General features: G+C 45.0%; 1 protein-coding gene across 4 annotated transcripts in view; it reads left to right on the top strand.

Moving 5' to 3' along the window:
- The window catches only part of LYN (LYN proto-oncogene, Src family tyrosine kinase), a 107,509-nt gene that overhangs the window by 37,180 nt on the left and 42,783 nt on the right, over positions 1 to 27,546 (top strand). For 2 of the 4 annotated variants that reach the window (XM_047783904.1, XM_047783906.1), the window contains exons 2-8: positions 15,356 to 15,429; positions 19,320 to 19,365; positions 20,115 to 20,220; positions 21,940 to 22,038; positions 22,159 to 22,262; positions 23,597 to 23,746; positions 25,526 to 25,678. In XM_047783904.1, coding sequence (XP_047639860.1) covers positions 15,361 to 15,429; positions 19,320 to 19,365; positions 20,115 to 20,220; positions 21,940 to 22,038; positions 22,159 to 22,262; positions 23,597 to 23,746; positions 25,526 to 25,678 — 727 coding nt within the window. In that variant the 5' untranslated portion in view covers positions 15,356 to 15,360. Of the gene's footprint in view, positions 1 to 15,355; positions 15,493 to 19,319; positions 19,366 to 20,114; positions 20,221 to 21,939; positions 22,039 to 22,158; positions 22,263 to 23,596; positions 23,747 to 25,525; positions 25,679 to 27,546 lie in introns of all 4 variants that reach the window. The other 2 variants (XM_047783903.1, XM_047783905.1) reach the window with 1 other exon arrangement.

Genomic DNA, 27,546 nt, shown 5'->3' with positions numbered 1-27,546 from the left:
TTCTGTCAATTTCTGCTGTATAGCAAAGTGACCCAGTCATACATGTATATACATTCTTTTTCTTTTACTATTTTCCATCATGTTCTATCACAAGTGATTGGGTATAGTTCCCTGTGCTTACTATAGGACCTCATTGCTTATCCATTCTAAATGTCATAGTTTGCATCTACTAACCCCAGACTCCCCCTCCATCCCCCACCCCCAACTTGGCAACCACAAGTCTGCTCTCCATGTTGGCGAATCTGGAGAAACGTCAGTACAGAGAGGTGGGCAGGGAGGGTGAATGAGGGAACAGGCCAGTCGTGAAGCTCGGCTCCGTGTATACGGATGTGTTCACTCATTCATTCATAAGTAGTAGAAGGCAGTTTGGAGGATTTGGGATGTAAGGTGACATGATGACATGGTAATTCACCAACCTGAGCAAAGAGGAGGGAACAGCCTGATGCCACAGAGACCGGCTAGGAGATGACCACACCTGCTCAGAAGAGTTACACCTAACATGGACCTTTGAGTGATGGACAGTCCGAAGGGAGACTAATGGGGAGAAACTCTCAGACTACACTGTTCATCTGGTCCATGCCTTTCCCTAAGTCTAAAAAACCCAGCACGGTTTTGCTATGAGAATGATGGGGGTGGATGGAGAGCTGATTCCAGAGAATAAAATGTGATATGGGTGTCACGGAGGTGACAGGTGTTTTGAGCCTGGGTGATGGGGACGGGGAGAAAATTGAGATATTTCCACTAAGGAAAATGGAAATTCAGCAGAGTATCCATCATGCTGTACAACTGATTTAAGAATTTTCCGAATATGATGGGGTGGGGGGGCATCTTCTACAGTCTCAGGACTTCTGAGAACCGGTGGTTTCTCCTTAAGGCAGGGTGGGCAATGAGGTTGGTAATGGGGAAGGGATCAGACTGGGTTCCCGAGGCCAGAGACCCGCCTCTCCCCACCCCCACCCCGAATGCACCTGCCGTCTCTCTGCCTCCCTGTGCCAGCTGACAGCACCCACCTGCCCTGCCCCGTCCTGCTGCCTGCTGCTGCTCACTTTTTAAAGCTACAGGCTCACAAGTCCCCACACCCTCTTGGTTCACAGCTCTCTGGGCTTCTCAGTCTTTTTTCTTTTCTTTTTTTCATGGCAATTTCAGAGCAAAAGAAGCACCAAAGAATTCTATTGACTGGGCAGTTAGGTCCAGACCGCTGCATATGTATTTGTTATAACAACTTAGTACCATTTGAAAAAAATCATACACATATACTGAAAGCAAAAAAATAATATTTTTAGGTTTTTTCAAATGAATAGGAGTATGTGCCCCTGGGGTGTGTGTACCTGTGTCACACACTCTTGGGATTGTACTTGGCCCCCCGGTGTCCCCGCTTTCTGTTCCATGTGTTTCTCTTCATGTGATGGTTGCTTTTTATCATAGCAACCACAGAAAACCCACTTTCACACAGATGTGAGGTTGCTGAAAGGAACGCAGCACAATCTAATACAGGAACCAAGCTGCCTTGGTCTAGCAGCGCTCACAGTGTCTGGTAGAGGTCTTTGCATTTTCCCCAGACGCCCCCGTGGGCTCGCTGTGGCCCCCCTGGGTACCTCAGGACCCCATTTGGGAACTGTGATGTGGGGCTGGTCTCTGCCATGTCCTTTTCCTCTCCTCTCGCTTGTGACACTTCTTGGCCACATCTATTTTAAGAAAGTAACTTTGGACCCAGCCCTGGCCTCCAGCTTCCCCTTTTTCACTTTTAAACTCCTGATGTGAGTTTGAAGCGAGCCGTCTGCCCCATCTGTGTATCTTACACTATGCTTGCTTGGTAAGTCACGGCTTTGTCTCCAAGCTCTGTCTGAAGAATGGTTTCCAGTCTCACTCTTCCTCCTTCTCTCGTGTCCAAAGTCTTGGCCCTGTGATCCCTGGTCTTCCGGGTTAGAGTTATTGCCTGGCTTTTAACCATCACACGTTACCACGAGTTTGGTGCAGGGGTGGGGGTGGCCACAGGCCATGGGAAAGAAGGGCGTTCTGTACCTGTCCCTGGACTACACTAAACTCCAGCACAGCCCCGTGGGGATGAATGTGGTGCCCGCTCCCCTGAGGAGACTGAGGCTGACCCGGTTGCCAAGGCACCAGGACAGAAACAGCATCTCTGGGGCAACTTGCCTCCCAGTTCCGGCCACCCTGGGTGGGTGGCTGAGGAGCAGGTATAAATAAGTGGCTCACTGTGTTTGATTTTTAATTCAACACCTATATTTTCATAAAAGTAAAACAGTGCAGCTTGATGTAGACGTTTTGGCCATGGAGAGGGAGAAAAATACAAACTGACCGACCCTAGGCGTATGAAAGCATTTTTATTTTATTGTCGATGTATTTTTTTTCAATTTTTAAAAATTCGTGTCTATTGTTGTGGTAAACAAGTGTTTTTAATTTGTAATTAGAAAGCCCATGACATGTAATAACGCTGTACGGATCGCCCCCTTTGTGATTTAATTTGATTTGAATATTCCTTTCCAAACTTGTTTTCTACCTATGTAATCGTAATGTAGATAAAAATTTTATCTTGCTTTGTTAAAAAATTGCATTATAAACATTTTTTATTTAGTCACAGAGTTCTTTTAGCTATCCTTAAAAAGTAATTCTTATCCCTTTCAAGGTGACGCTTGGCATAATTTAAAAACCAGAAGAACTAAAAAGCTTTAACATAAAACCCCAGATGCCTGCCCTATCTTCCCTAACATCCGCATCCAGTTTTACTCACCAGATCCAACACTTTCTTATTCTCAATTTCAGCGGCTCTACGGTAGCCTCCTGAATGGTACCATAGAGTTTATGTACCTGCCACCTGTCCTATTTTTCCGTAATTGACTTACTGGACTCTTGGTTGATAGCAGTGATTCTGCAGGGTTAATAACTTCCGATAAAGTCCAGTCTGCTATGCAAATATGTGTGTGTCCTCGGGGCCACGTTACCAGACGCCCTTTGCCTTGTCTTTTTTCTGTCTCATTCAGTGGTGTCTTTCACTTATCGTAAATGGCTATAGGCATATTGTTTGGAAGACGACTTTCATGGTAAACATTAATAGAACTTGTACCCCTCACCAGTTAATTTACCAAGCCAAAGTCGTAGAAGTTGGGGAGTTCAGCCAAGAAAGTGGAATGAACTTTGATTCCATTTTACATCCCAATTATTAAGGCAGAGCAGGCGGCAGCCTGCCCATGGTACCTGTAAGGAAGATTGGATGCTGAGAAGGAATTCATTATGTGATGGGTGCAGCTTTGCTCAGCAGACGTATTTTAGGGCAATAGTCTTTTCCAAACGGAGGATACGTTTTTCTGAAATACTGACTCAAAAGCCAGTGGCTCCATGCTGCTTCTGTCCCAATATGCGTTTTAAAAATTAATAAAAATGAATAAATCTTATGTTTTAGGGCAGGTTTAGGTTTACAGAAACACTGAGTGGAAAGTACAGAGGTTTTTCCGTATAGCGTTCCCCACCCCCTCGGTTTCCCCTAATTATTAACATCTCGCCCAGTGGGGTACGTCGGTTACAATTGATGAGCTGCTATTAATACATTAGTATGAACAAAAGTCTGCAGTTTTCATTGGGATCCTTCTGTTCTACATTCTGTGAGGTTTGACAAATGCATAAGCCATTTGCCCACCGTTAACCGTGTCATACAGAGTAATTCAGTCCCCTCAAAATCCCCTTTGCTCCACCTGGTCAGCCCTTCTTCTCTCCTAACAGAGGGCAACCACTGACCTTCAACTGTTTCCATACTTTTGCTTTTTCCAGAACGTCATGGAGTTGGAATCAACTATGTATGAAGCTTTTTCAGATTAGCTTCTTTCATTTTACAATATGCATTTAAATTTCCTCCAAGTCTTTTTATGGCTTGGTGGCTCATTTCTTCTTATTGATAAATAATATTCTGTTGTCTGGAAGGACCACAGTTTGTCCCTCCGGTCACCTGAAGGATGTTCTTGTTGCTTCCAAGTTTTGAAAATTGTGAACAAGGCTGTTCTAAACATCCACGTGCAGGTTTCAGTGGGAGCTTAAGTTTTCCGTTTTTCTGGGTAAAAGCCAAGGAGTGAAATTACTGAATCATAAGTTAAGAGTCCCTTTAGTTTTGTAAGAAACTGCCAAGCCATTTTCCAAAGCGGCTGCACCATTTTTCATTCCTCCAGCAGTGGATGAAAATTCCTCTTCTTATTCCACCTCCTCCCCAGTGTTGGGTGGTGTCAGTGTTGGATTTTTGTCACTGTAATAGGTGTGTGGTGGTTTGTCATCATTTAAATCTGCAGTTCCCTCAGGACATAGGATGGGGACAATGTCAATAGGCTTATTTGCCATCTCTGGGTCTTCCTTGGTGACGTGTCTCTTCCCATCTTATACTTGATTTTTGATTGGGTTGCTTGGTTTTATATTATTGATTTTTATGAGTTCTTTGTTTATTTTGGGTACCGGCCCTTTACTTGCATCTTGAAAATATTTTCTCCTGGTCTGCGGCTTGTCTTTTAATTTTCTTAACAGTGTCTTTCGCAGAGCAGAAGTTTTTAATTTCAAGGAAGTCCCCCATTTATCAATTTTTTTCTTTCATGGATCATGCTTTTGGTTTTATATCTAAAAAGTCAACACCAAACCCAAGGATATCTAGAGTGTCTCCTATGTTATCTTCTAGGATTCTGCAGTTTTGCATTTTACATTTAGTTCTGTTATACATTTTGAGTTAACTTTTGTAAAAGATTTAAGATCTGGGTCAAGATTAATTTTTCTTTTTGCATGCGGATGTCCAGTTTTTCCAGCATCACTCGTTGAAAAGACTGTCATTTCGCCGTTGGATGGCCCTTGCTCCTTTTCGAAAGATCAATTGACTGTACCTCTGGTCTCTCTATTCCGTTTCTTATACTTTTCGAAGAGTTTGTTACCTGCAGTGAAAATAAAACTTATTAGTAACTAATCTTGGTTTGACCTCTTTGAGTCTTAGTTTCTTCCCAAGAGGGGGTGGGTAGAATAGATCATTTTTAATGGTCCTTTCAGTTTTATCTCCTGCGATTAGTTTGTACTGTATTTAAGTATAGAGTCAGGGTGATGATCTTCTCATAGAAATTTCTGGAATTAGTCCCACGAACACCAGGGCTGTGTGTGTGTCTTTGTGAGTCTGTGTCCGTGTGTGTATGAGCAGAGTGACAGACGTCTTTTGGTCAAGATTTCTGGCTATGCCCTTTACATTTTATAATGCAATAGTCGCCCTGTCTTTCACTGAGGACTAACAAAGCTCATTGTTCTGCCCCAATCCATAAAAGAAAATAGCAATGCTTAAGGTCATTACTAGTAATTGAAACGTCAGATTTCTTACTGTGCAGCTTTCATCAGAGGACGTTTGGCAATGTCTGGAGACATTTTTGTGGTCATACCTGGCACTGCAGAGGGGGAGGGGAGGGAGGGGGTGTTGCTTGTATCTTGTGGGTAGAAGCCCAAAATGCTATGACTACCCTACCATGAGCTGGAGAGACCCCACAACAAATGAGTTCTTGACTCACAATGTCAGTAGTGCTGAGGTTGAGGCAAATCCTGTTGGAGAGAAGCAGATTTCTGTATATCCACAGGGATGTTTTCCTCTTTGCTTCAGCCTCTAAAAACTTTGGGAGATTTGTGGTCTAAATCTAACAATTGTGCAGAGACTTTTGGTAAGATGTAATCTTCAGTTTCTTTTAGGCGTCTTGGGCTTAATTTCACTTTTTCTCAACTTCATAATAATTTCTGTTTTGTTACATTCTGTTTATATAAGCCTGACTTAACTCTTAAAGTAGACGTTAAATATACTATTTGATGTATTTTTCAAGATAGGTGGGTGGATCATTGATCATAAAAATCCAAAGCTAGAAACAAAGTTGATGTTTCATCCATCCATTGCTTATATGCACATAATTCATATTCTGTTTTTTGGGAGCAGGGAATCTGCATTTTATTTTAAAGTTTTATTACAGTATAGTTTGGCTTACAAAGTTGTGTTAGTTTCAGGTGTACAGTAAAGTGAATCAGTTATACATATAAATATATCCATTCTTTCTTCCCATATAGGTCATTACAAACTATTGAGTAGATTTCCCTGAGAGATACAGTAGGGGCTTGTTAATCACCTGTTTTATACCGTCTTATGCATGTTAATTCCACCCTCCCAATTCCTCCCCGCCCCCCCAGACTCTGCTTTGAATTTCCTCTTCTGGTCCTTTAACGACACATTTCCCTGTGACATCTAAGTTTCCATGAGCTCATCTTGTTTTCATAGTGTTCCCTTTTATTGTTAAGAGAAACAAAACCAAAAAAACCCCTCTGGTTTCAGCAATCCCCCGTGTCTTCCTCTGGGTGAAATGGCTCAACTCAGAGTTATGCAAATGAGGATCATAGCTGTGCACACTGATCCCAGGAACGTCACCCGTATCTTGGGTGCATTTGCTGTCGTGAGAAGGTCTGGACCCCGCCGTCCCCCTCACACCTCAGCTTCGCGCCGCACATCAGCCTTAGGCGCTCCTTCTCTGCCCCTGGCCTCATTCCCGTCTTGGATCTTGGTGCAGCTCCCACTTCCCTGGAGTCAAAGAGAAGCCAGCTTGTGGGTGTCAGTTGAACTTGCCTCTTGTGTTCACGTGGGGACCGAGTGTTTGTTACCTCCCCAGACAGCCTGCAGCCCCTCCCCACCCCTCACCCCATCCCTCCAGAGCTGGGTGCATCTTCTGGGCACAGCCCTTCTCCTGACGTCTGATGAAATCATCATGGTAGACCCTCAGTTCCTAGGAATCTTAGCAAAAAGGACCACTCCTGCCGCATCCTCCCCTGACACTACAACCGCAGGTTATCAGGGTTTGAAGGGCCTTGGGTGATGGGTTCAGATTCTCTTTTTTTAAAATTTTCATCCATTTTTGTACAAGCTTACATGTGTATGTGTATACTACATATATATATATAGTAGCATATGTAGTATAAATATGTATATTTATATGCATATGCAGTATATATATGAAGACACACATTGCAAATGTGTGTGTACACATACACACACACAGAGATATATAATTTATGGCTTCTAAAATTTTAGAATAAGGGAAATTAAACACATGATCTAAGGTCCTTCAGACTCCGGCGGGGGGGGGGGGGGTGAAAACCAAAAATGCCTGCAGACCCATCATCAGTAAAAGAACGCTGTGATATTTTAGGATATTCCTTCCTAAGCTTTTTCCTACCCATTTTTATCTTTTCCCCTCACAAAAATAGTATCATGCTCTATGTATTATTTTTTAACTTAAATATATTGTGACTATCTTTTTATGTCAATAAACATACATGTACAGTGTTTTAATGACTGCTGGTATTCTTTCCTATTGAGGTATCATGTTCTAGATCATTTGTATAAAAGCCAATCGCCTGAGGACCAATTTGTTGAATTTATCAAATGTTCTGATTTACCAGAAGATTTATTTCTTAACTACTTGAATATTATTTTGATTTTTAAAGGAAACTTTGTGCATTTTTAATGTTCTCTTTCTAGTTCTTCAAATGGCTTATCAACTTTGCAGGTCCTGCAATTAAAAAATTAAAATTTGAGGAGTTCTTGCTGTGGGGCAGTGGGTTAAGAGCCTGACTGCTCAGGTGACTGTGGAGGTGTGAGTTCGATCCCCAGCCTGGAGCAGCGGGTTAAAGGATCTAGCATTGCCACAGCTGCAGCTCGGATTCAATCCTTGTCCCAGGAACTTCCATAAGCCATAGGTTCGGCCATAATATAAAATTTTAAATTTTTTTTAATTAAAATTTTAGTATAGGTTTACATTTAAATTTAGAAGCATCAAAAAGAAATTGGAAGTGATCAAACTTTCCCAAAACCTACAGGATGCTAAAACTCTGGATTCTAAGGAGAAATTAGGCAGTGTTGATCTGTCAGCTATCTGCAAAATCACTTGACCTGAGAGGATAGAACAGTCCTGAGATGTGGAACAGAAGAGGAGGTGTGCAGAGGAATTTCTAGAAAGAAGCAGAAGCCTTGAGGCTCAAACATAACAAAAAACATGTCACCAGGGTCAAAGAATTTTTAGAAATTAGCTTAAAATCCTAAAAAAGTAAGGATAAAGTTAAGAAACAAAAGAGGAATACTACAGAAACAACCACTTAACCTTCTTACACTTGTAACCATCTTACACTTAAGCTACTAATTACTATTTTAAAAATTATATCCATAAATATTTTAATCTTTAAATGATGAAGAATCCTGTTTTCAGCATAAAGTTAATACCATTATTAAACATAAAGGAGTCCCATTGTGACACAGTAGGTTAAAGATCTGGCGTTGTCACTGCAGCGGTTCCATTCGCTACTGTGGTGTGGGTTCGATCCCTGGCCCAGGAACTTCCACATGCCTTGGGTGAGGCCAAAAAAAACCCTCATAAGAATGACCTGGAGGACGGTATTGGAGGGACCTTGTGAGTGATCTTTGAACCCAGCTCAGCTTCCATTCGAAACTCAAGGTCTCTGGAGTTTGGGGTCATCACCACCCATCTCCATGTCCTTGGGGCCTCCTTTCTCTTCCTAGGCTCCCACCTCAGAAAACTCTTGCAGATGAGCTCACTCCAAGGTCAGGTACAGGCCTTCCGTGGATGGACGTGCAGCTTCAAGGCCAAGGGCCACTTTGTGGGGACCTTCGATCACCAGCACCGGTCCATCTCTGGGGCCGTCATCCTTGTTGGTGCAGTGCCAGCCACATGGTGGGCAATTCCGCGTGCTTCTCTTTTTCGCACACTCCATCTGTCTCCTGCCCCAGAGACATTTCTGCTCACCCTGGGATGATCACTTGATGTTGGAAGGTCAGATCGAGAAGTGCAAGGACCGGAGAAAGACCTCCCCATGAGTCTCTGGATGAGCAGTTCACTTGTTGCTGGGAAAACACAATGCAAATTTACACACTCAGCTTGCGACATTGTGGGGCAGTGAAGAAAAAAAAAGGATTTTTAGTTTCTTTTCTGCTGCCTGGCTAAAGGCAAAAAATGCATCACTCATCATTAAAAACAGAGCATGGTACCAACACAGTTCCTTTTGTAGCAATGAATTTAGGTTCTCAGGGGTTAAATTCTAGTAACTTTGTTTTCCCTGCTAGGATCTAGAATTGAGGTCCCATTGTGGCTCAGTGATAACAAATCCAACTAGTATCCATGAGGATGCAGGTTCAATCCTTGGCCTTGCTCAGTGGGTTAAGGATGCAGCATTGCCATGAGCTGCAGTGTAGGTTGCAGATACAGCTCAGATTCCGAGTGCTGTGGCTGTGGCGCAGGCCGGCAGCTGCAGCTCCCTTTCCACTCTTAGCCTGGGAACTTCCATATGCCACAGGTGTGGCCCTAAAAAGAAAAAAAAAAAAGGATCTAGGATTGTGTGAAAAAGCTGTTAAAACATGGACTCACATTTTATAGGGGAAGTGACATCCAATTTCCTGTTTTTGATTTCTTTAAGCGCTCAGAATTTGAGAAATTGGTGATTTTAAAATCTTTGGGTGGCCAAGAGGGAAGTGAATTTGTATGGACTCCAGGTTGAAATAGATATGATGGAGTATTTTTTAAACTTGTGAAACTCAGGAAGAAAAACAAAACATTACCCCAAATGCATGCTATACATATCCCAAGTCAGAACCCCTCTCATTGTGCAATATCGCCCCCTCTTCCTTAATGACAGAGCAATGCACACATTTACAGTCAGGGCATCATGTTGTACAATCGGACAGTGGAGTGATATGACACTTAAGGCACCTTGCCCCAAAGAGGGGAAGAGAGACAGAGAAAATGACTGTTTACACGGTGCAGGTGTCCCAGGACATCCTGAGGCCGACATGGGAGGGGTGCTCCTGCTGCTCCCCTCTTTGAAGTAAAGTGGGATTTCCTTGTGCTTCTCATCATGGGATTGTTTCTCTTCCAATCTGGAGGGAAAGCTGGCATTTGGATGGCATTTATTTATGCATTTCACCAACCTGTATATAGATCTTACTGGGTGCTGTTTTAAGTATACCGCTAAGCACTTTACAAATATTAACTGACTTCACTCATCTCATCCCCATCACAACCTAACGAGCTCAATGAAGTTATCTCCAGGGTTCAGAAGGAAACTGAAGCACAGAGAGATTAGGCAACTTGCCCAATATCACACAGTTAATCATTGAGACACCCAGGCTTTGAGTTTAATGACCCAACTCCACAGTGTTCACTCTAAAATATTTTGCAAATTGTGGAATCTTTAAGAGAAAATTTCTGTATAGGATCTTGTACCTACAAGTGGACTTTAGAACGTAACCAAGACGGTGATAGGTGTCCTTTAAGACATTTTTTTCTGTACACATTAAATATATATAAATATATATATATATTTCAATCAGTAATGATTGGCGGTCAAGAACATCAAATTACACACATCTCTCTTTTTAACCCATCTTATTCTTATAGTGTGTCAGTTCAGCTTAATTTAATGAAACCTCCACTGTTGATGGGCATCTGGGGTGTATCTGCCTGTAATAATCTAAGTATGAACATTCTTGTGCCAGGTACAAGTGTGTCTGAAAAACAAATCCTCACCATAAAAACAGACAACCCCCCCCCAAGTATGTGAAGTGATGGATATGTTAACTGTTTTGAGATAATCATTCCACAATATCTACGTAGATCAAATCACCCCATTGTACACCCTACACTTACCCAATGTTATATGTCACTTATATCTCAGTGAGGGTGGAGAAGTAAAAAAAAGAAGAACACATCTCCAGAAGTGGAATTTCAGGTGGATAGCTCTTTCTTGGCTGAGCAGGTGGTTAACTGTGGGACATTACCCGGTCTTACCAGATGATAAACAAGAAGTCCTTTTTTTTCTTTTTTTGCCATTTCTTGGGCTGCATATGGAGGTTCCAAGGCTAGGGGTTGAATTGGAGCTGTTGCTGCCAGCCTACACCGCAGCCACAGCAACATAGGATCCGAGCCGTGTCTGCGACCTACACCACAGCTCACGGCAACACCGGATCCTTAACCCACTGAGCAAGGCCAGGGATCGAACCCACAACCTCGTGGTTCCTGGTCGGATTCTTTAACAACTGAGTCTGTTTGGGTTTTTCTTTTTTGAAGGAATTTAGCATTCTCCTGCTGTTAAATGAGGATGAGGTGTTGCTAACCAGTATTTGTCCCAGGGTGGAAAAGCCACTCACCTCCTTTTCTGGATGTGTTGGCGGATGTCTCCTTGTGATAGAGGGTTTCTCAGCTGTCTGTCTCATTAGACCATCTAGCTGAGCTTATGTCATGAGCATCCCAGGGGTATATTTGCCTGTCAGACCCTCAGGTATTACTGTGATTAACCCATAGTCTCTGCATGTAAAACGTGCCTTCATTTAGTGTTCATAAAAAAAAAAAAAAAAAAAGACATTGCCACACGCATCGTCAACAGCACTCTAAGTCAAACTCATCATAAGAAACTTTAGGATTCTTAGGCCGAGGCTTCCCTTTCTGGGGAGAACAGGTCAGCTTCCTCTTTTCTGGTGAAAGCCCTGTGACACAGGCTGCCCTCCGACCCTTCCTGCCAGGAAGCCACTTGGGCAAATCTACTACCCATCAGGTTCCACTTTTCTTTCTCTGCTTTTCCCTGCCCTTAGCTTTCTGTTTCCAGCTTCTTAATTAATGTTATTATTATTATTTTTTTTGTAAAAAGCATTTTGAATCCTTCTGAGAAAGAAGCAGGCTGTAAAAACAATCTCTGTAGCATCATTAATTAAAAAAACAAAACAAAACAACCCACAAGTTTCAAAATAGCCATTCTTTGGCCAAATGGGAAGAAATGCACAGGCTTTAGGCCAAAGCTGTGTGAGTCCACGCTTCACTAGTGCTGTGACTTTGAGCCAGTTCACCTCATGCCTCAGTTTACGCCTCTGTAATGTGGGGTTAATAATACCTGGGTCTTGGAGTTCCTTTGAGGATTAAATGAGATGCTCAGAAAATTACAAATGCTTAATTGAAAAATACGAAGGTGTGAGTCATGGTAAAGCACAGCTCCTATCAGTCAAAGTCATGTAACTGTTCTGTTTTTGTTGGGGTGCATTGTGTTTTGTGCTTTTCTGATACCTTTGCACAGCTAAAGAATTGAGGACCTGGTGTGAGCTGGTGGTGTTTGTCCCATGCTACAAGGGGAGTGCTCTTTGAGCTTTCTTGCTGAAGTGTTTGCATGCAGTGCCCCAAATTCAAAGCTCAGTGCCAGGGCAGAGAGAGGCCACTAACTCCATGGGGAGCCCTGTCCTGCTGCTTTCCTCTAGAGGAAAACAGGACATACACCTGTTTTTCAGTTATCCATGGTGATGGGGGAAGGGAAATGATGAAATAGGCATAAAAAAATGATCATCTGCAGATTTTACCATCCCTCCCACATCCACCTGCTTTTCGTTTTCATTCTCTGTCTTCCTTCCCATGGCCGCTGCCCCTGAACCATCTCCATCACCCTTCACAGGTCTGGCTCAATGAGTCCCCTCCATATAACACCTGCCAAGTGCTCTTCTAATCTCATCTGCTGCCTTCACACACGCACGTGCGCATGCATTACATGGGTTCCTAATATTTGGGGAAAAACTGTTTTTGCATAAATTGTTCATACTCTCTTCTTATTTTCTCCCCTTCCAACTTTTTATTTTGAAAATTTCAAATGTATAGGAAAAAGAAAGACTATCCTTACCCAGATGCACTAATTTCTTACTGTTTTGCCACATTCGTCTCTACTCTCCATCTCCCCCTCCCTTTTCCTTTTGGGTGGTGTTGAAAGTTGCACACTCCCAGAGCCCCCCTCCCTAATCCGCCTCGCTTGCATCTCCTCAAATGTGGATATTCTCCCGCATGACGGCGGTGCCTTCATCACGCCTATAACACACACAAGGTCCAGGATCCTGTCTACACATATTCGGATTCCCCCAGTGATCCAGCCACGTCCTCCTCCCACCCACGCCCATTCATTCAGGGCAGCAGCCGAGCGCACAGTCCTTGCATTCTTGTCGTGAGCACTCCCAGAGCATCTGCTCTCTGTTGGCACTGGTGGAGGTGCTGGGAACGTTACAGGGAAGAAGCAGGCTTGGGGCTGGCCCTTCCGCTATGGTCCACCTGGGGAGCTGACCTTAAATAAACCCACACGTAACGGAATGTCGGTCCTAATAAGAAACACGAGAGTGAAGCGTGAAAAGTGGGCAGAGGGGTGACCTTTTTAATAGGGAGCTTGGTGAAGATCTGTCTGGGGAGGTAACATTTGTGTCCAGATCTGAAAAAAGACAGAGCTGGAAAGGGATAGAGAGCGCGCGCGAGGGCCCGGGGAAAAAAAGGGGCTGTCCCAAGCCGGTGCGCGTGCGTTTTGGCCCGGGGAGCGCGCAGACCTGACCCGCGTGCGTCGTGGGCTGGGGAGCGCGCAGGCCGGGCGCGCGCGTGCGTCCTGAGGACCCTCGGGGCTCCTCCCCTGGGAGCTCAGGGTACCCTCCAGGGTCCGTACCGGTTGGTTTTTGCGCCACCTCGTTCTCTTGGTTCTGCAGCACCGTTTCAATGGCGATGATTTAAACCCAGCTTTCCTGAGGGGTGGAGATGGGGTGGGACTGGCCAGAAAAGAACACCCCTGTTTATTTACAGATCAGCTAGAAAACCCATCTCCATTACAGAAACTTTAGCACATGAAAAAAAAAAAAAAGTGCTGTTTTGAGTCAAAGAACTACTTGCTTCCCCTTTATTTTGGGAACTACAGCTCGCTAGTTTCAGAAAGAGGTGTGACTGTCCTTAGAGGCTCCCTACTCAACCCAGGAAAAGATAAACAAGGCGCAGATCGAAGTCCTCCTGGAAGCCTGGGGAACTAAACGGGACTAGGGGCAGGATGAGCTGGGAAAACAGTGCAGAGGGTGACAGACAAGTGGTCCTGAGGTTTCCTAGAACAGTTCCTCCTCCAGGAGGTGTGGCGAATTCCCACCACTCGCCTTCCCTGTGTGAAACCATCTCTCCGAAGTTCTAGGCCAGGGTCCCCACTGGCAGTGCTTCAGAATGACACCCATCAGCGGGGGAGCACCTCCCACCCCACCCCCGGAGGGATGCGGGGCACGGGAGAACTTCCTGGCCCGTGTCCCAGGACTCTGTTCCATGAGCCCAGGGCATTCTGGTGTTCTTTCAGGTTTGGGAATGGGCCCTCTAGGACCCTCTGATGGAGCTCCTAATAGATTTTGTTTCGTTTTTAGATGTATACATTTGACCCCAAAGCTGTAGTGTGAGGCCAGAGTCCTGTGCTATTTCAGTGCTGTGACCCCCTCTTTAGTCTCCAGAGTGCTTTGGGGGGTGTTCTATGCATCCCAGTCCTAACGGAGTGAACAAAGAAGAGTTACCATTTGGAAGCGTGGTTACGTCCTCGCTGGCTGAGCACTAGCCATCTTCTGAGGCTGGCTCTCCCCTGAAGCCTCAGTCACAGGCATGGCCGGCTGTTGGCACCTGTTTGTGCCCCCCAGCTCCACCATCTCTCCTGGTGTCCTCACTCACAAGTCTTACTGGGAAGACTACTGGCTGTGATTGTTTGGGGGTTCCTGTAAACATCTTTTCTCCCACATCCTAGTCCCCTCTTTTATTTCCAGTCTAGGTGAAGGCCACCTCTGTTCCCCAGGCCCCAAGCCACATTGGGCTGGCGCCTGGCTCTGTGCCTTCTGGCTCTTAATCATGCTCGCCCTTGAAGCCCCAGGCCTCTCACTTGACCTTGCAAGGTGGCCTTGGTTTTCAGCTGTGCCTCCTCTCCAGCCCTCCTCCTGGACTTCCTTACTTGTTCCCTGAAGGGATCGGCTTGAACTAATTCGCTGAAGGGGCCGTGTGAGCTCAGGGCCAGTACTTTGCACATGAAGTTCCTTCTTCCCAGAATCTCGTTGCTGCCTTTGCCACCCAGCTGACGTCACCCGCATTTTGAATCACAGAGCATTTCCTTCCAGATGCTTCCCTGACATCCTTTTCCTCTTGCCTCGGTTCCACGTCCTTTCCTCTGTCCTGTGCATCCTCTCATCATTGACTTGCCACATTGTAGTGTAATTTTCATTCACACGTCTTCGCCACAAGATTAGGAGTGTCTTTAGAGCAGGAATTATGTCTTGCAGACATAGAATTGATTCTCCATAGTTGTCGAATGAATGAATGCGTGCATGCATGAACAAGCAGCTGATTTGTGAACAGCATCCCCTTTTGAGTTTGTGAAACCATCTGTGATGAAAAAATCAAAGTATGTTCTTTTTGCTCTTCGTTAATGGAGGGATTTTGGTGGTTTGGAGCCAGTTCTAGAATGGTAAAACAATGCCGTTACTTTTCTGTTCCAACAGGAACTATGGGATGTATAAAATCAAAAAGGAAAGACAATCTGAATGACGATGGAGTAGATTTGAAGACTCAACCAGTACGTAATACTGACCGCACTATTTATGTGAGAGATCCAACGTCCAATAAACAGCAAAGGCCAGTAAGTAGATAGTCTCAGGGGAGCCTTCCCACAGCAGGATCAAAGCATGGCTGCGTAATTTAAACATCAGATCTGTACCATGTTCATGCAAAAAAAAAAAAAAAAAAGAAATCCTGTCAGTTACTTGGGCCTCAAATAATTTTTTTTTTCTTTTGCCACTGCGCTAGCGGCATATGGAACTTCCCAGGCCAGGGATTGAATCTGAGCCACTGCAGAGAAAATATCAGATCCTTAACCCACTGCACCGCAGCGGGAACTCCCGCAACTATTTTTTTATATACTTTGTAACTTACTCCTTTAAAGAGCTTATAAATATTTCCAGGAAAACCAGGCCACTTATTGTACAATAAAGGGGCCTTTGGTCGCCTTCTTATGTGTGGGGGTAATCACCTTTCATTATCACTGGTGTGAAAACACGCCCTTCATGTATAAAAATATGTCTCTGAGCTTGCATGATTTCGGATTGGTAGTGGGATTAGTGCAGTGGTCTGGAAGCAGAGGAAATGCTGGATTCAAGTCTGAAGCCAAAATAGGTGCTAATATGTCCTTTGGCATATCACACTTTACCCCATCTTGTCATTCTTAGGTTAATTCAAAAGAGTACGAACACTGAAGTTGTCATGACTTATCACAGAGAATTAAAAGATTTTATTAAAAACCACAATCAATTTTGTCCTCTAACTTTGGACAGATATCTGTACCAACATTTTTATACGAGTGATGTACTATTTGATGCATTTGAGAAATGCTTGGCAAAGGAAGAACTAATATCTCATATCATGGAAAAGAGGAACGGAGCTTTGGATAATTACAACCCTCAATGCATTTTATTTCAGATCTTGTATCCTTTCCATCTATTTGTCCACTATATATATGTACATCTCCCTTTGCCTGGTTTTTATGGAATGTCTCAGCATTTAAGCTGGAAGCAGATTATTTCAGGTTAGCCCATATGCCTTCATTAAGAGTTTTTAGGGTTCCCTGGTGGCTCAACGGGTTAAGCATCCAGCGTTGTCACTGCTTTGGCTCTGGTTACTGCTGTGGTGCAGGTTTGATCCCTGGCCCAGGAACTTCTGCATGCCTCGGGCTCAACCCCCCACCCCCCAAAAAAAGAAAAAGCAGTGGAGCTGAAGAGTGAATTTATGTTATGCTATTAATTATCATATATGATATTTCCAGGTACATAAGTTAACTTTGTAATTTTATATATAGACACTCAAATTGTATAAGATTATTAATAACTTTAACAATTAAGTAATTGTAAGTACATATAAAAGTAATATTTTAAAACACATCACATGAATAGGTATAGGCATGGAGCTATACATGTAAATATGACTAATAGAAAATGAACTAGTACAAGGAATTGGAGTCACAAATAGTTTTCTTATTATAGACTTCAAAGATCTCATAAAAAGGATCTGGCTTTTTCTGGTATCATGTGCTGTATAGATGTTACATGCTTTAAAAGGTTTTTTTTTTTTTTTTTAAGAGATTAAAGAATATGTCCTTTATTCAGAAAAGCAAAGGGAAACCGTATGAACTCATGCACCATTTTTCCTCTTATTAAGAGGAAAGGAAGTTAAGGGTTTTCTTGTGGCACAACTGGCGACAGATTCGATGTTGTCACTGTTGTGGTGCAGGTTCAATCCCTGGTCCAGGAACTTCCATATGCTGCATGTATGGCCAAAAGAAAAGAGTAACAATTACAAAGTTAAAAATTAAGTTAGAAAGCAGAAGTGGTAAACGTGCTTGAAGTCTCTCAGTTCCCACATGTACGGGAGCATTTACTTGTGCCTCTGGTTATGGAGGCCCTTGGTCATGGACCTTCTTCCACGGCCGTAGATAACACTCGGCTCCCCCAGCTGTGCCCACTGCCCCCTGGATTCATCACAGGAGGCCTGATGTGACGGCGAGGCTGAGTTGGTGCCAGTTCAACAAGATCCTAAGGAAAAGACATCTTACAGAGAGAGCGTGATGATAGAAGTATTCCATACGAGTATTTTGGTCTTCTGCAAAGTGTGTTGAAACATTTGTGAACGAAAGACACTTTGATGTGGGAGAATCAGCTTGCTGCTTTCCTAATGACTACATTCGTTTCTCATCTTCTGATGCTTTCCTCTAACTCATCTAAAATTGGTCAGAATTCCTAATTATGCAAATCTAAATGAATTCAAAATCAGTATAAAACGTCTTAAAATAGGGAGTTCCCGTCGTGGCGCAGTGGTTAACGAATCCGACTAGGAACCATGAGGTTGCGGGTTCGGTCCCTGCCCTCGCTCAGTGGGTTAACGATCCAGCGTTCCCGTGAGCTGTGGTGTAGGTTGCAGACGCGGCTCGGATCCCACGTTGCTGTGGCTCTGGCGTAGGCCGGTGGCTACAGCTCTGATTCGACCCCTAGCCTGGGAACCTCCATATGCCGTGGGAACGGCCCAAGAAATAGCAACAACAACAACAACAACAAAAAAGACAAAAGACAAAAAAACAAAACAAGACAAAAAAAATGAACGTCTTAAAATAAGTATTTAAGGATAATACGGACCCAAGATTTTCTGATACCAGGGAGATATAGTCTCCAGGTCCCCACCCCAACCATCCGATTGGCTGACTTTGCTAAGACATTTAAATTTCAGTACTAACTGTTTTGTTCCCAATTCCATGAGATCACTTTAATCAAAGGGCAACATGCTTTGTGGGTATAAGCCATGACAATAACTTCCTTAACCAAGGCCCAAGAGGAGTTCCCGTCGTGGCTCAGTGGTTAACGAATCTGACTGGGAACCATGAGGTTGCAGGTTCGATCCCTGACCTTGCTCAGTGGGTTAAGGATCCGGCGTTGCCGTGAGCTGTGGTGTAGGTCGAAGACGCGGCTCAGATCCCGCATTCCTGTGGCTCTGGCATAGGCTGGCAGCTACAGCTCCGATTAGACCCCCAGCCTGGGAACCTCCATATGCCGTGGGAAGCGGCCCTAGAAAAGGCAAAAAGACAAAAAAAAAAAAAAAGGCCCAAGAGGCCTTTCACCTATGGTCACTAAGGGAAAAGGAATTCGATTTAAAATGTAATTGTGGTGGCCTTTTGTGCCCCCAGACCCTGCCTGATAATTGGCTTCCCAATGAGCCTCTGTCCCCATGACACAATGCGGGGCAGCCACAGGAAGCCTGGGGGCCTTTGAACTTGTTCTCAGCAGCTAGTGCCTGAGCCCTGACTGCTGTTGTTAAAACAAGCCCAGGAGACATGAAGATCAGCGGTCTTGCTGGTGGCACTTCCACAAGGTCACCAGGGCTCTAGGCCACTCCACCTTTGGCTCTGTCACGTCTGGTGACTGGTTTGCATGGCTTGCTGAGCCCCCAGGTGTTACCTGTTTCTGCAGAACAGAGAAGGCAATGGACCAGGAGAACCAGCCCCAAAAATCTCCCGACAGCTTGCAGGTCCGCTTGCTCCCCTGGCTGCATAGGATGCTGGAGGACCGGGAGGCACAGGCGTGTAGCTGGGCACACTGCCACCCCAAACAACCCAAGGGATCTATTAACAAGGAATAGGGAGGGGGATGAGTGAGTGAGCAGCTCGAGGCCCCTGTCCAGAGCTTGTTCATCTCCTGTAGGAATAGGTCAGTGTCTGCTGGGGAAGGAAGAGCCCCTCCCTGCTCCGTGGGGGTCGTCAGGACCTCCCCTCCAGGTCCCCTCTCTGCATTCCTCTGCTTTCCTGCTTAGAAATTAGCCAACCCCAACCTCGTTTGCTACTGTTGGCAAAGAACGGTGCCTGCAATATGAGTGTAAGCATAAAAAGCTGACCTCAAAAATATCTTTCTAACAAATGTTCTCTCGTAGGTGGCAGACTCTCAGCTTTTACCAGGACAGAGGTTTCAAACCAAAGGTATGTTTTCATGACAGTGGTCGTTTCTTGTCTTCACTGTTAGAGCCCCTCTCAAGTAGTTGTCCTGGGTGTTTTGTGGAAAAAAGAGTCCCATTGCATAACACGCATCCTTTTGACCATGTCAACGTGTCCAGTTTGGTGGCATCGAGCGTATTCACCGTGTTGTGCAGCCATCACCACCATCCACCTCCAGAACTTTTCTTCATCCCACCTTGAAACTGTCCCCACTAAACCCTCAGTCCCAGCCCTCCTCCCGGCCCTGGCCCGCCCACCTTCTGCTTTCTGTCTCTCTGAGTCTGAACGCTCTAGGGAATCCAATAGCATTGTCCTTTTGAGGCTGGCTTCTTTCACTGAGCACAGTCTTCAGGATTCATCCACGTTGTAGCATGTGTCAGAATCTCCGTCCTTTTTAAGGCTGACTAATGTTCTGCTGTCCGTGTCGACTGCATTGCATTCATTTGGATTTTTGCTGCTCTTGGCTTTTGTGAATATGCTGCATGAGCGCAGGCGTCTCACCTCTTAGACACGGAGTCGGGAGTCCTTACGGTTGTAGGTCTGCATGATTTGAAATGACACACCCTGTGTGTACAGTGGCGCTGACTGCACCCCAGGCCCTGAGCCTCTCCAGGAAGGAAGCAGGTCTTCCACCCGCCTCCTCTCCTCTGCGTGTCCTTTAAGCCCTGTGAGGTCTTGTCATGACGTTTCTGCCGAGGATCCTAAAGGCTTGTGCTTGCATCCTTCCTTCTTAGATCCCGAGGAGCAAGGAGACATCGTGGTGGCTTTGTACCCCTATGATGGCATCCACCCGGATGACTTGTCATTCAAGAAAGGGGAGAAGATGAAAGTCCTGGAGGAGTAAGTGCGCCCGGGGTCACACCCACTGTCCCCTCGCCTGGCCGCCAGCCACACATGAAGCAGACGCCCCCTGGGGTGGATACATGGCCCCCAGCCCCTTGCTGCCAGCAGACACTCCCTGGGGTGGGCACACAGCCCCCAGCCTCCTTGCTGCCGGGAGGAGCAGAGCCAGAGGGGTTCTCCTCTTAGGCTCTGCTGTGGGCACTTCCCGAGGGTTCTCCCTTTGAGGACAGACACCACTCTTTCCTTCTCCGTCTGTGCCGCCTGGGGAAGCACATGTTGTTTCTCTGCCATTTTCGTGTAGCTAATTTTACTCCCATTCAGCCTGGGCCTGCGGGCCCAGCTGGGTATGACTCGGCAGGGCGCCTGCTGAAGCAGAGGTCATGTCGGGAGAAGCCCTGCTCAGCGGTTAGCACTTCTGTGAAGATGCTGGACATCGTTTTCTTGACCCTCCATGCTGACTCACGGCCCTGTGGCCCCGCTCAGACCGCAGGGCTCAGGGCCCTGTTTGAGAATAAGGAACTCCAGTAATTCTCCCTCGCTTTCTAATCTTGCATATGGCGTCGCCTTGGCCTGCCACCCAGAGACCCTTGGGGGGTTGGAGGAGGGAGACCTTTGTTAGCATAAGGCACCGAGTGCCCGAGAGCACTTGTCAGTTCCTGGTTGAGTGTGAATTTGAACCTGACCCTGGCCCTGCCACTTGATAGCTGCATGACCTCGACAAGTCACTGCAACAGGACACCTTAGTGTCCTCACTTATAAGCAGGAGCGGCAGTACCTCTGCCATGGGTTTCATGTGAGAATCACGTGTGTGTGCACGTCTGTGAACATGGTACAGGCATGGAATGGACCACAGCCTAGGGCCAGTATGATGTCTTCTGTGCAGGGACCCCCGCCTGCCTGTGGGAATCTGACGGGGAATGTGCTGAGGCTCCCAGCAACCCATCCACTCCTCCCTCCCCAACCCCTTCCCCGGCTCTGTGCCTCCTGCAGAAGATGGGAGTGTGGTGATGGGACTTACCGGCTTGGGACTATTTTATGGTTTTCTATTTCTTTTTTCCACGGCATCTGTCTATGGAAATTAAATATTTTCACAAAGGAGTTTGTAGCATAGGAATGCTGGCCCTTTACTCTCCTGACTCCCATTTCTGTAAGGATCCTAAAGCATTTCTTAGCTATCCCGAGGGAAGTTAACAAACTTTTTGCTTCTGCAAGAGAGGAACTATTTTCACCAGCTCCTGTTTGGCACCTGGGAGCCCAGCGACCCACGCTACAGTCATGAGGCTGTTTTCCTTTGCCCCAGCACTAAAGATATTTGTATTTCAGGGAGCGCCTGTTGTGGCTCAGCGATAACAAACCTAACTAGTATCCATGAGGATGTGGGTTTGATCCCTGGCCTTGATTAGTGTGTCTAAGGGTCCAACATTGCCGTGAGCTGTGGTGTAGGTTGTAGACGTGGCTCAGATCTGCTGTAGCTGTGGTATAGACACCTAGGCTGAGAACCATGTGCTGCAGGTGTGGCGCTAAAAAAAAAAAAAAAAAAAGATATTTGTGTTTCAGCAAGAGGTGTGAACACCCTCCCCCCCGCCCCCCCATCCTAGGGTTCCCGGGGTCTCCTGCCCTCCCTCACCTGCCCCACAGCAAACAGTGAGGACAGTTGCTGTTGTGGTCCCTGAGGCACTGGATCCAAACCCTTTGGGATGCATGTTTCTATTCCAGGCACGGAGAGTGGTGGAAAGCGAAATCCCTTTCAACCAAGAGAGAAGGCTTCATCCCCAGCAACTACGTGGCCAAAGTCAACACCTTGGAAACAGAAGAGTGAGTCCTTCCCAGTTTTGTCTAAGACGGTTTTGTTTGTCAGTTGCATTTCTTGTTTCTTCTTGGTCATTTTCCTTCCCTGGATTATGACACCCAGGCTATGTTACTCTGTCTCCTCAGGTGGTTTTTCAAGGACATAACCAGGAAAGATGCTGAAAGGCAGCTTTTGGCGCCAGGGAACAGCCCCGGAGCTTTTCTTATCAGAGAAAGTGAAACATTAAAAGGTAGGAGGTGACTTACGCCCTCTTATAAAGCACCCTTTAGGAAATCATTCTTAGAAATGATTCTAGAATTCCCCAAACAAACAAAAGCCAAGGGAATTACAGGCCAACCTCATTTTATTGGGCTTCACTTTGTTGTGCTTTGCAAATACTGCCTTTTTTTTTTTTTTTTTTGTAACACATTGAAGGTTTGTGGCAACCTGCATGGAGCAAGTGTATTGGTGTCATTTTTCCAACAACCTTGGTTCATTTCGTGTCTCTGTGTTACATTTTGGTACTTCTCACAACATTTCATACTTTTCCATTGTTATTATTATATTTATGATGGCGAGATCGATGAGCAATGATCTTTGATGTTATTATTATGACTTAGTGGAGGATCTGATGATGATTAGCAATTTTTAGCAATAAATCATTTCTAAAGTAAGGTACATATGTTGTTTTTTAGACATTTACTATTGCACACTTGATAGACTACAGCACAGTGTCATCATAATTTTTTTACGCCCTGAGAAGCCAAAAAGTTTGTGTGACTTACTTTATTAGAGTATTTGCTTCTTTGAAGTGATCTGGAACCCAACCTGCCATATCGCTGAGCTCTGCCTGTACTGTGTTCTGATAGTGAAAGTTTTATAGTTTCATAACAAATAACAAACTGAAATTATTAATTTTGCTACTAAAAGTAACATAAAAGCAGACATAATTCTGGCCATTTCTTACCCTGCTTTATATTTGCAGAGCCTCTTACATGATTATTGAGAGTTAATCTTGAAATTTTAAGAGAAAGAAAATCAAAATAACTTTCCAATTCACTGAAATAATTGAAAAAAAAATCACAAAGAAGGAAAGGTGCATGTTGGTAAGCGTTACGGCAAACAAAACGCTAGCCTTGTTTGTCAAGTAGATTTTTTTGATAAGACTTCAAAATTGTGTACTATAAACATGCTCAATTTAGAGTGTGCATGTTTTTATTTAAAAAGATGTACCATGGGAGTTCCCTTCATGGCTCAGTGGTTAACAAACCCAACTAGGATCCAGGAAGACTCGGGTTTGGTCCCTGGCCTCACTCAGTGGGTTGAGGATCTGGCGTTGCCGTGAGCTGTGGTGTAGGTCGCAGACGAGGCTTGGATCCGGCATTGCTGTGGCTGTGGTGTAGGCTGGCAGCTACAGCTCTGATTTGACCCCTAGCTTGGGAACCTCCATATGCTGAGAGGCCCTAAAATGCAAAAAAAAAAAAAAAAAAAAAGGAAGCAAAAAAGGGTGTACCATGGTGTGTATAATGCTTATCATACTTACAGAACATCAGTGTAATCATTGCTGTGCTTCTTCCCCCTCAGGAAGTTACTCTCTGTCGGTCAGAGATTACGACCCGGTGCATGGAGATGTTATTAAGCACTACAAAATCAGAAGCCTGGACAATGGGGGTTATTACATCTCCCCACGAATCACTTTTCCTTGTATCAGTGACATGATTAAGTATTACCAAAGTAAGTGACAACACAAGGTCAGACAGGAAAAGCTATAACTATATGGTGTCCAATACTTTTTTATATTACAACTTTTTGTATCTTGCCACTTTACTGAATTCATTGATTACTAGGCTTCTGGTAGTCTTTAGGATTTTCTATATATAGTATCAGGTCATCTGCAAATAGTGACAGTTTTATATCTTTCTTTCCAATTTGGGTACCTTTTATTTCTTTTTCTTGTCTGATTGCTGTGGCTAGGACTTCCAATACTATGTTAAATATAATTTTGGGAGGTCCCATCATGGCTCAGCGGAAACGAATCTGAATAGTATCCATGAGGACACAGGTTCACTCCCTGGCCTCACCCAGTGGGTTGAGGATCTGGCATTGCCACGAGCTGTGGTGTAGGTCGCAGATGTGGCTGTGGCTGCAGTGTAGGCCAGCGGCTACAGCTCCGATTTGACCCCTAGCCCGGGAACCTCTGTATGCCTCGAGTGTGGCCCTAAAAAACCAAAAAAAAAAAAAAAGAAAAAAAAATTTTTTGTATGTGTCATATTTCTTCTGGATAAAGCTGGAGGATTATAATTGGTTCTAAATGAAACTATAAGTATACATTCAGGGTCAGCTTGGGTCTTTATGAATAATTATCACAGACCTTCCCATTGATTTGTGCTGTTTTAACAGCTGCTGTTCCAGAATTACAAAGAAACTAATGAATATTATCTTGGCATCATACATACTTTTTTACAACGCATCTTTAAATGTCTAGACTAGGAATGCTGATTTGTGGATGTGTCTTAGTGTATATATGTGTACGTGTGTGTAAAAGTAATAGATACTCCTGGTCACAGAAAACAGAAATAACCCCCAAACACCAAATTATTTAGAAGTGGCCCATCAGCTCCAATTCTAGACTGCTCTCCAGCACTGCTCTGATGAACCCACAACCAACCTTTAGGTTTGAGTTTGGCTGTGATGGGCAGCTGTTGTTACTGCTTATTTCTTCCACCTGCTCTAAGGGAACATGCCTGATAAAATTTGCCTAGGTCCCACAGTATGGAGAGAGCAAGTGCCCCAGATTTGGTGCCCCCGCCCCCTGTTACCCCCACCCACTGTTCATCAGCCCCGTGTGTTGAGTGCTTGTGGAGCCCTGGCCCTTTTGTGGGGCTAGGGTCTCCTGGTGACACAACCAAGTCCCCAGCATTGTGCCCTGAAGAGCTTACATGAGCTCGATGATGATACTTTTATTAAGTGTGACCACCTGTCTGTCTTTATCTGTTCATTCTGCTTTTAATTTTTATAGATTAGCATTCCTGGTGAATACAATCCAGTCTGTCTTAAATTGTCTTTCACTTAAGAATTTCAAATGTGGAGTTCCCGTTGTGGCGCAGTGGTTAACTAATCCAACTAGGAACCATGAGGTTGCGGGTTCGGTCCCTGCCCTTGCTCAGTGGGTTAACGATCCAGCGTTGCCATGAGCTGTGGTGTAGGTTGCAGACGCGGCTTGGATCCTGCATTGCTGTGGCTCTGGCGTAGGCCGGCGGCTACAGCTGATTCGACCCCTAGTCTGGGAACCTCCATATGCCAAGGGAGCAGCCCAAAGAAATAGCAAAAAGACAAAAAAAATAATAATAATTTCAAATGTTATGATTACACAGAAGATACCCCCTTGAGTATTTTAGGTTTGTAGACTTTGGCGGGTTGGAAATGATAAGTTGGATCGTCCAGACGTCTCTGCAGATGCTGGTAAAATGCAAAGGATCACCTTTTCTGCGTTTACTCTCTCCTTCAAATCAGAGCAGTCGGATGGCTTGTGCAGAAGATTGGAGAAGGCGTGCATTAGCCCCAAACCACAGAAGCCATGGGACAAAGATGCGTGGGAGATCCCCCGGGAGTCCATTAAGCTGGTGAAGAGGCTCGGCGCTGGGCAGTTTGGGGAAGTCTGGATGGGTGAGTGTGTGGGAGACAGAGTCCCCTCTGGAGGTGATGGTGGGAGACACAAGAGCTCCAGCCGTTTCTGTCCGTTTTCTCAGAAGTATGGCTGCTTTTGTTTCCTTTTGTCCACCTGGTGCCAAGGACTCACCTACGACACCCACGAGATTAGATTCTACCTCTTCCTTGTGACTTGGTAACTCTCTTTCAGGAGGAATGTTTATCAGGAAGTGGGCAGTGGCATTTATGCTGGTGGTTCTGTCTTCTCTTCCGCGATTCTCTCATCACCAGACTCTCTGGATACACCCGTTAAATAAGTACCGGAACATGCTTGCATTTCAGGGAAGGGTGGCCCTGGGCTAGGACCATCCTTACTAGGGGGCTAAAGAGAGATCCTCACATGTACTGTGGTTTCTCACCAAGAAACTTTCTCAAGATGCTCAAAGTTCCATCATCAGTGAAGCATTCCTTATTATTAAATGCTGCCATATCAGGCTGGCAAGAAGTTCACCGAAATTCCAGCAGTGGCTTCCTCCAGGGAATTCTTTTTACCCACCTGTCTTTTCTAAGGTTTTTATAGTGAATGTGAATTCCTTTCCCTTTGTAATAAGATTTTTTTTTCTTTTTCCAGCTGCACTGCGGTGTATGGAAGTTTCCGGGCCAGGGGTCCAAGGGGAGCTGCAGGTCTACACCACAGCCACAGCAAAGCTGGATCCGAGCATATCTGCAACCTACGCCATAGACTGTGGCAACACCAGATCCTTAAGCCACTAAGCAAGGCCAGGGATCGAACCCACATCCTCACAGAGACAATATCGGGTTCTTAATCCACTGATCTACAATGGAAACCCCTGGAATAAGAATTTCTAAGAGCCCTTTTTCTTGGATCACAGTCTCCACGCCAGCTTTGCGTGAGTGAGAACAGTCATGATTTCTAAAGAGAAAGGGTAGATGGCTTTTGGAAACTGTTTGGCCCCAGCAGAGCAGAAACTAGGCTCTTCAACCTCTGCCTCCTCGTGGTTGTGTCATGTCCCCAGCCAGGGGTCTGTGAGAGAGGTTTGCCCTCTAAAATCTCAGCCCCTGGCATCACTGCTTTGCCCATCCTCTCCTGTTGCCGCTGCTTTAGCAGAAGGGGGAGCAGGATGGGACTGTTAATGGGTATGGGGTTTCCTTGGGGGCCATGAAAACTCTCCAGTAATTGATGGCAGGGATGGTCCCACAAATATAAATATAGAAAAGCCAATGGATTATATACTTCAAGGGAGACAATAATATAGTATAGGAATTATATTTTAATAATACTGTCGTAGAAATCAGCAAAATAACCCAGGGAGACCCCATGTAGCCTTTACTCAACTTCCCCAGTGGTAACACGTTGCAAACCTGGGATATAAGATCACTGCTGGGATATTGATATTGAAAGTTGTTTGCTTTTTGCTTGTGCTTGCCTCCTTCTAGTTTTGTATTAAAGAAAGAAAAGAAGAAAGAGAGGGAGGGAGGGAAGGAAGGAAGGAAAAGAAAGAAAAGGAACAAAATAGAACATTTCGATCTGGGATCTTTCGCAAATACGGGTCTGTGAACCTGGCTGCCAGCCAGGAAGCTCTTCCTTAGCTGTTGAAATCTTTCAGTGTGTTGAATGCATTTCACAGAGGGATGCTGGGCATGAAGCCCAAAGAATGGTGGTGGCTGACGTGGTGCAAGTCAGGTCAGAGGAGGTCTTTCCTGTGTGTGTCTCCCCCTGACTGAGCCCTGCCTCAGTTCAGTGGTTTAGGGGCCAGGTTTGTGCCATTGAGCACCACCAGAATTTAGGTTTTTACTTTCCAAGAGATAAGCTGACTAGCTTCTCTCATTGGTAGAAAAAGGACAATGAATTAAAAGGTGTATCC

This window comes from Phacochoerus africanus, chromosome 6 (genome assembly GCF_016906955.1).
Source record: "Phacochoerus africanus isolate WHEZ1 chromosome 6, ROS_Pafr_v1, whole genome shotgun sequence".
NCBI classification, from domain to species: Eukaryota; Metazoa; Chordata; class Mammalia; order Artiodactyla; family Suidae; genus Phacochoerus; species Phacochoerus africanus.
This window is presented reverse-complemented; position numbering and strand designations above follow the sequence as displayed.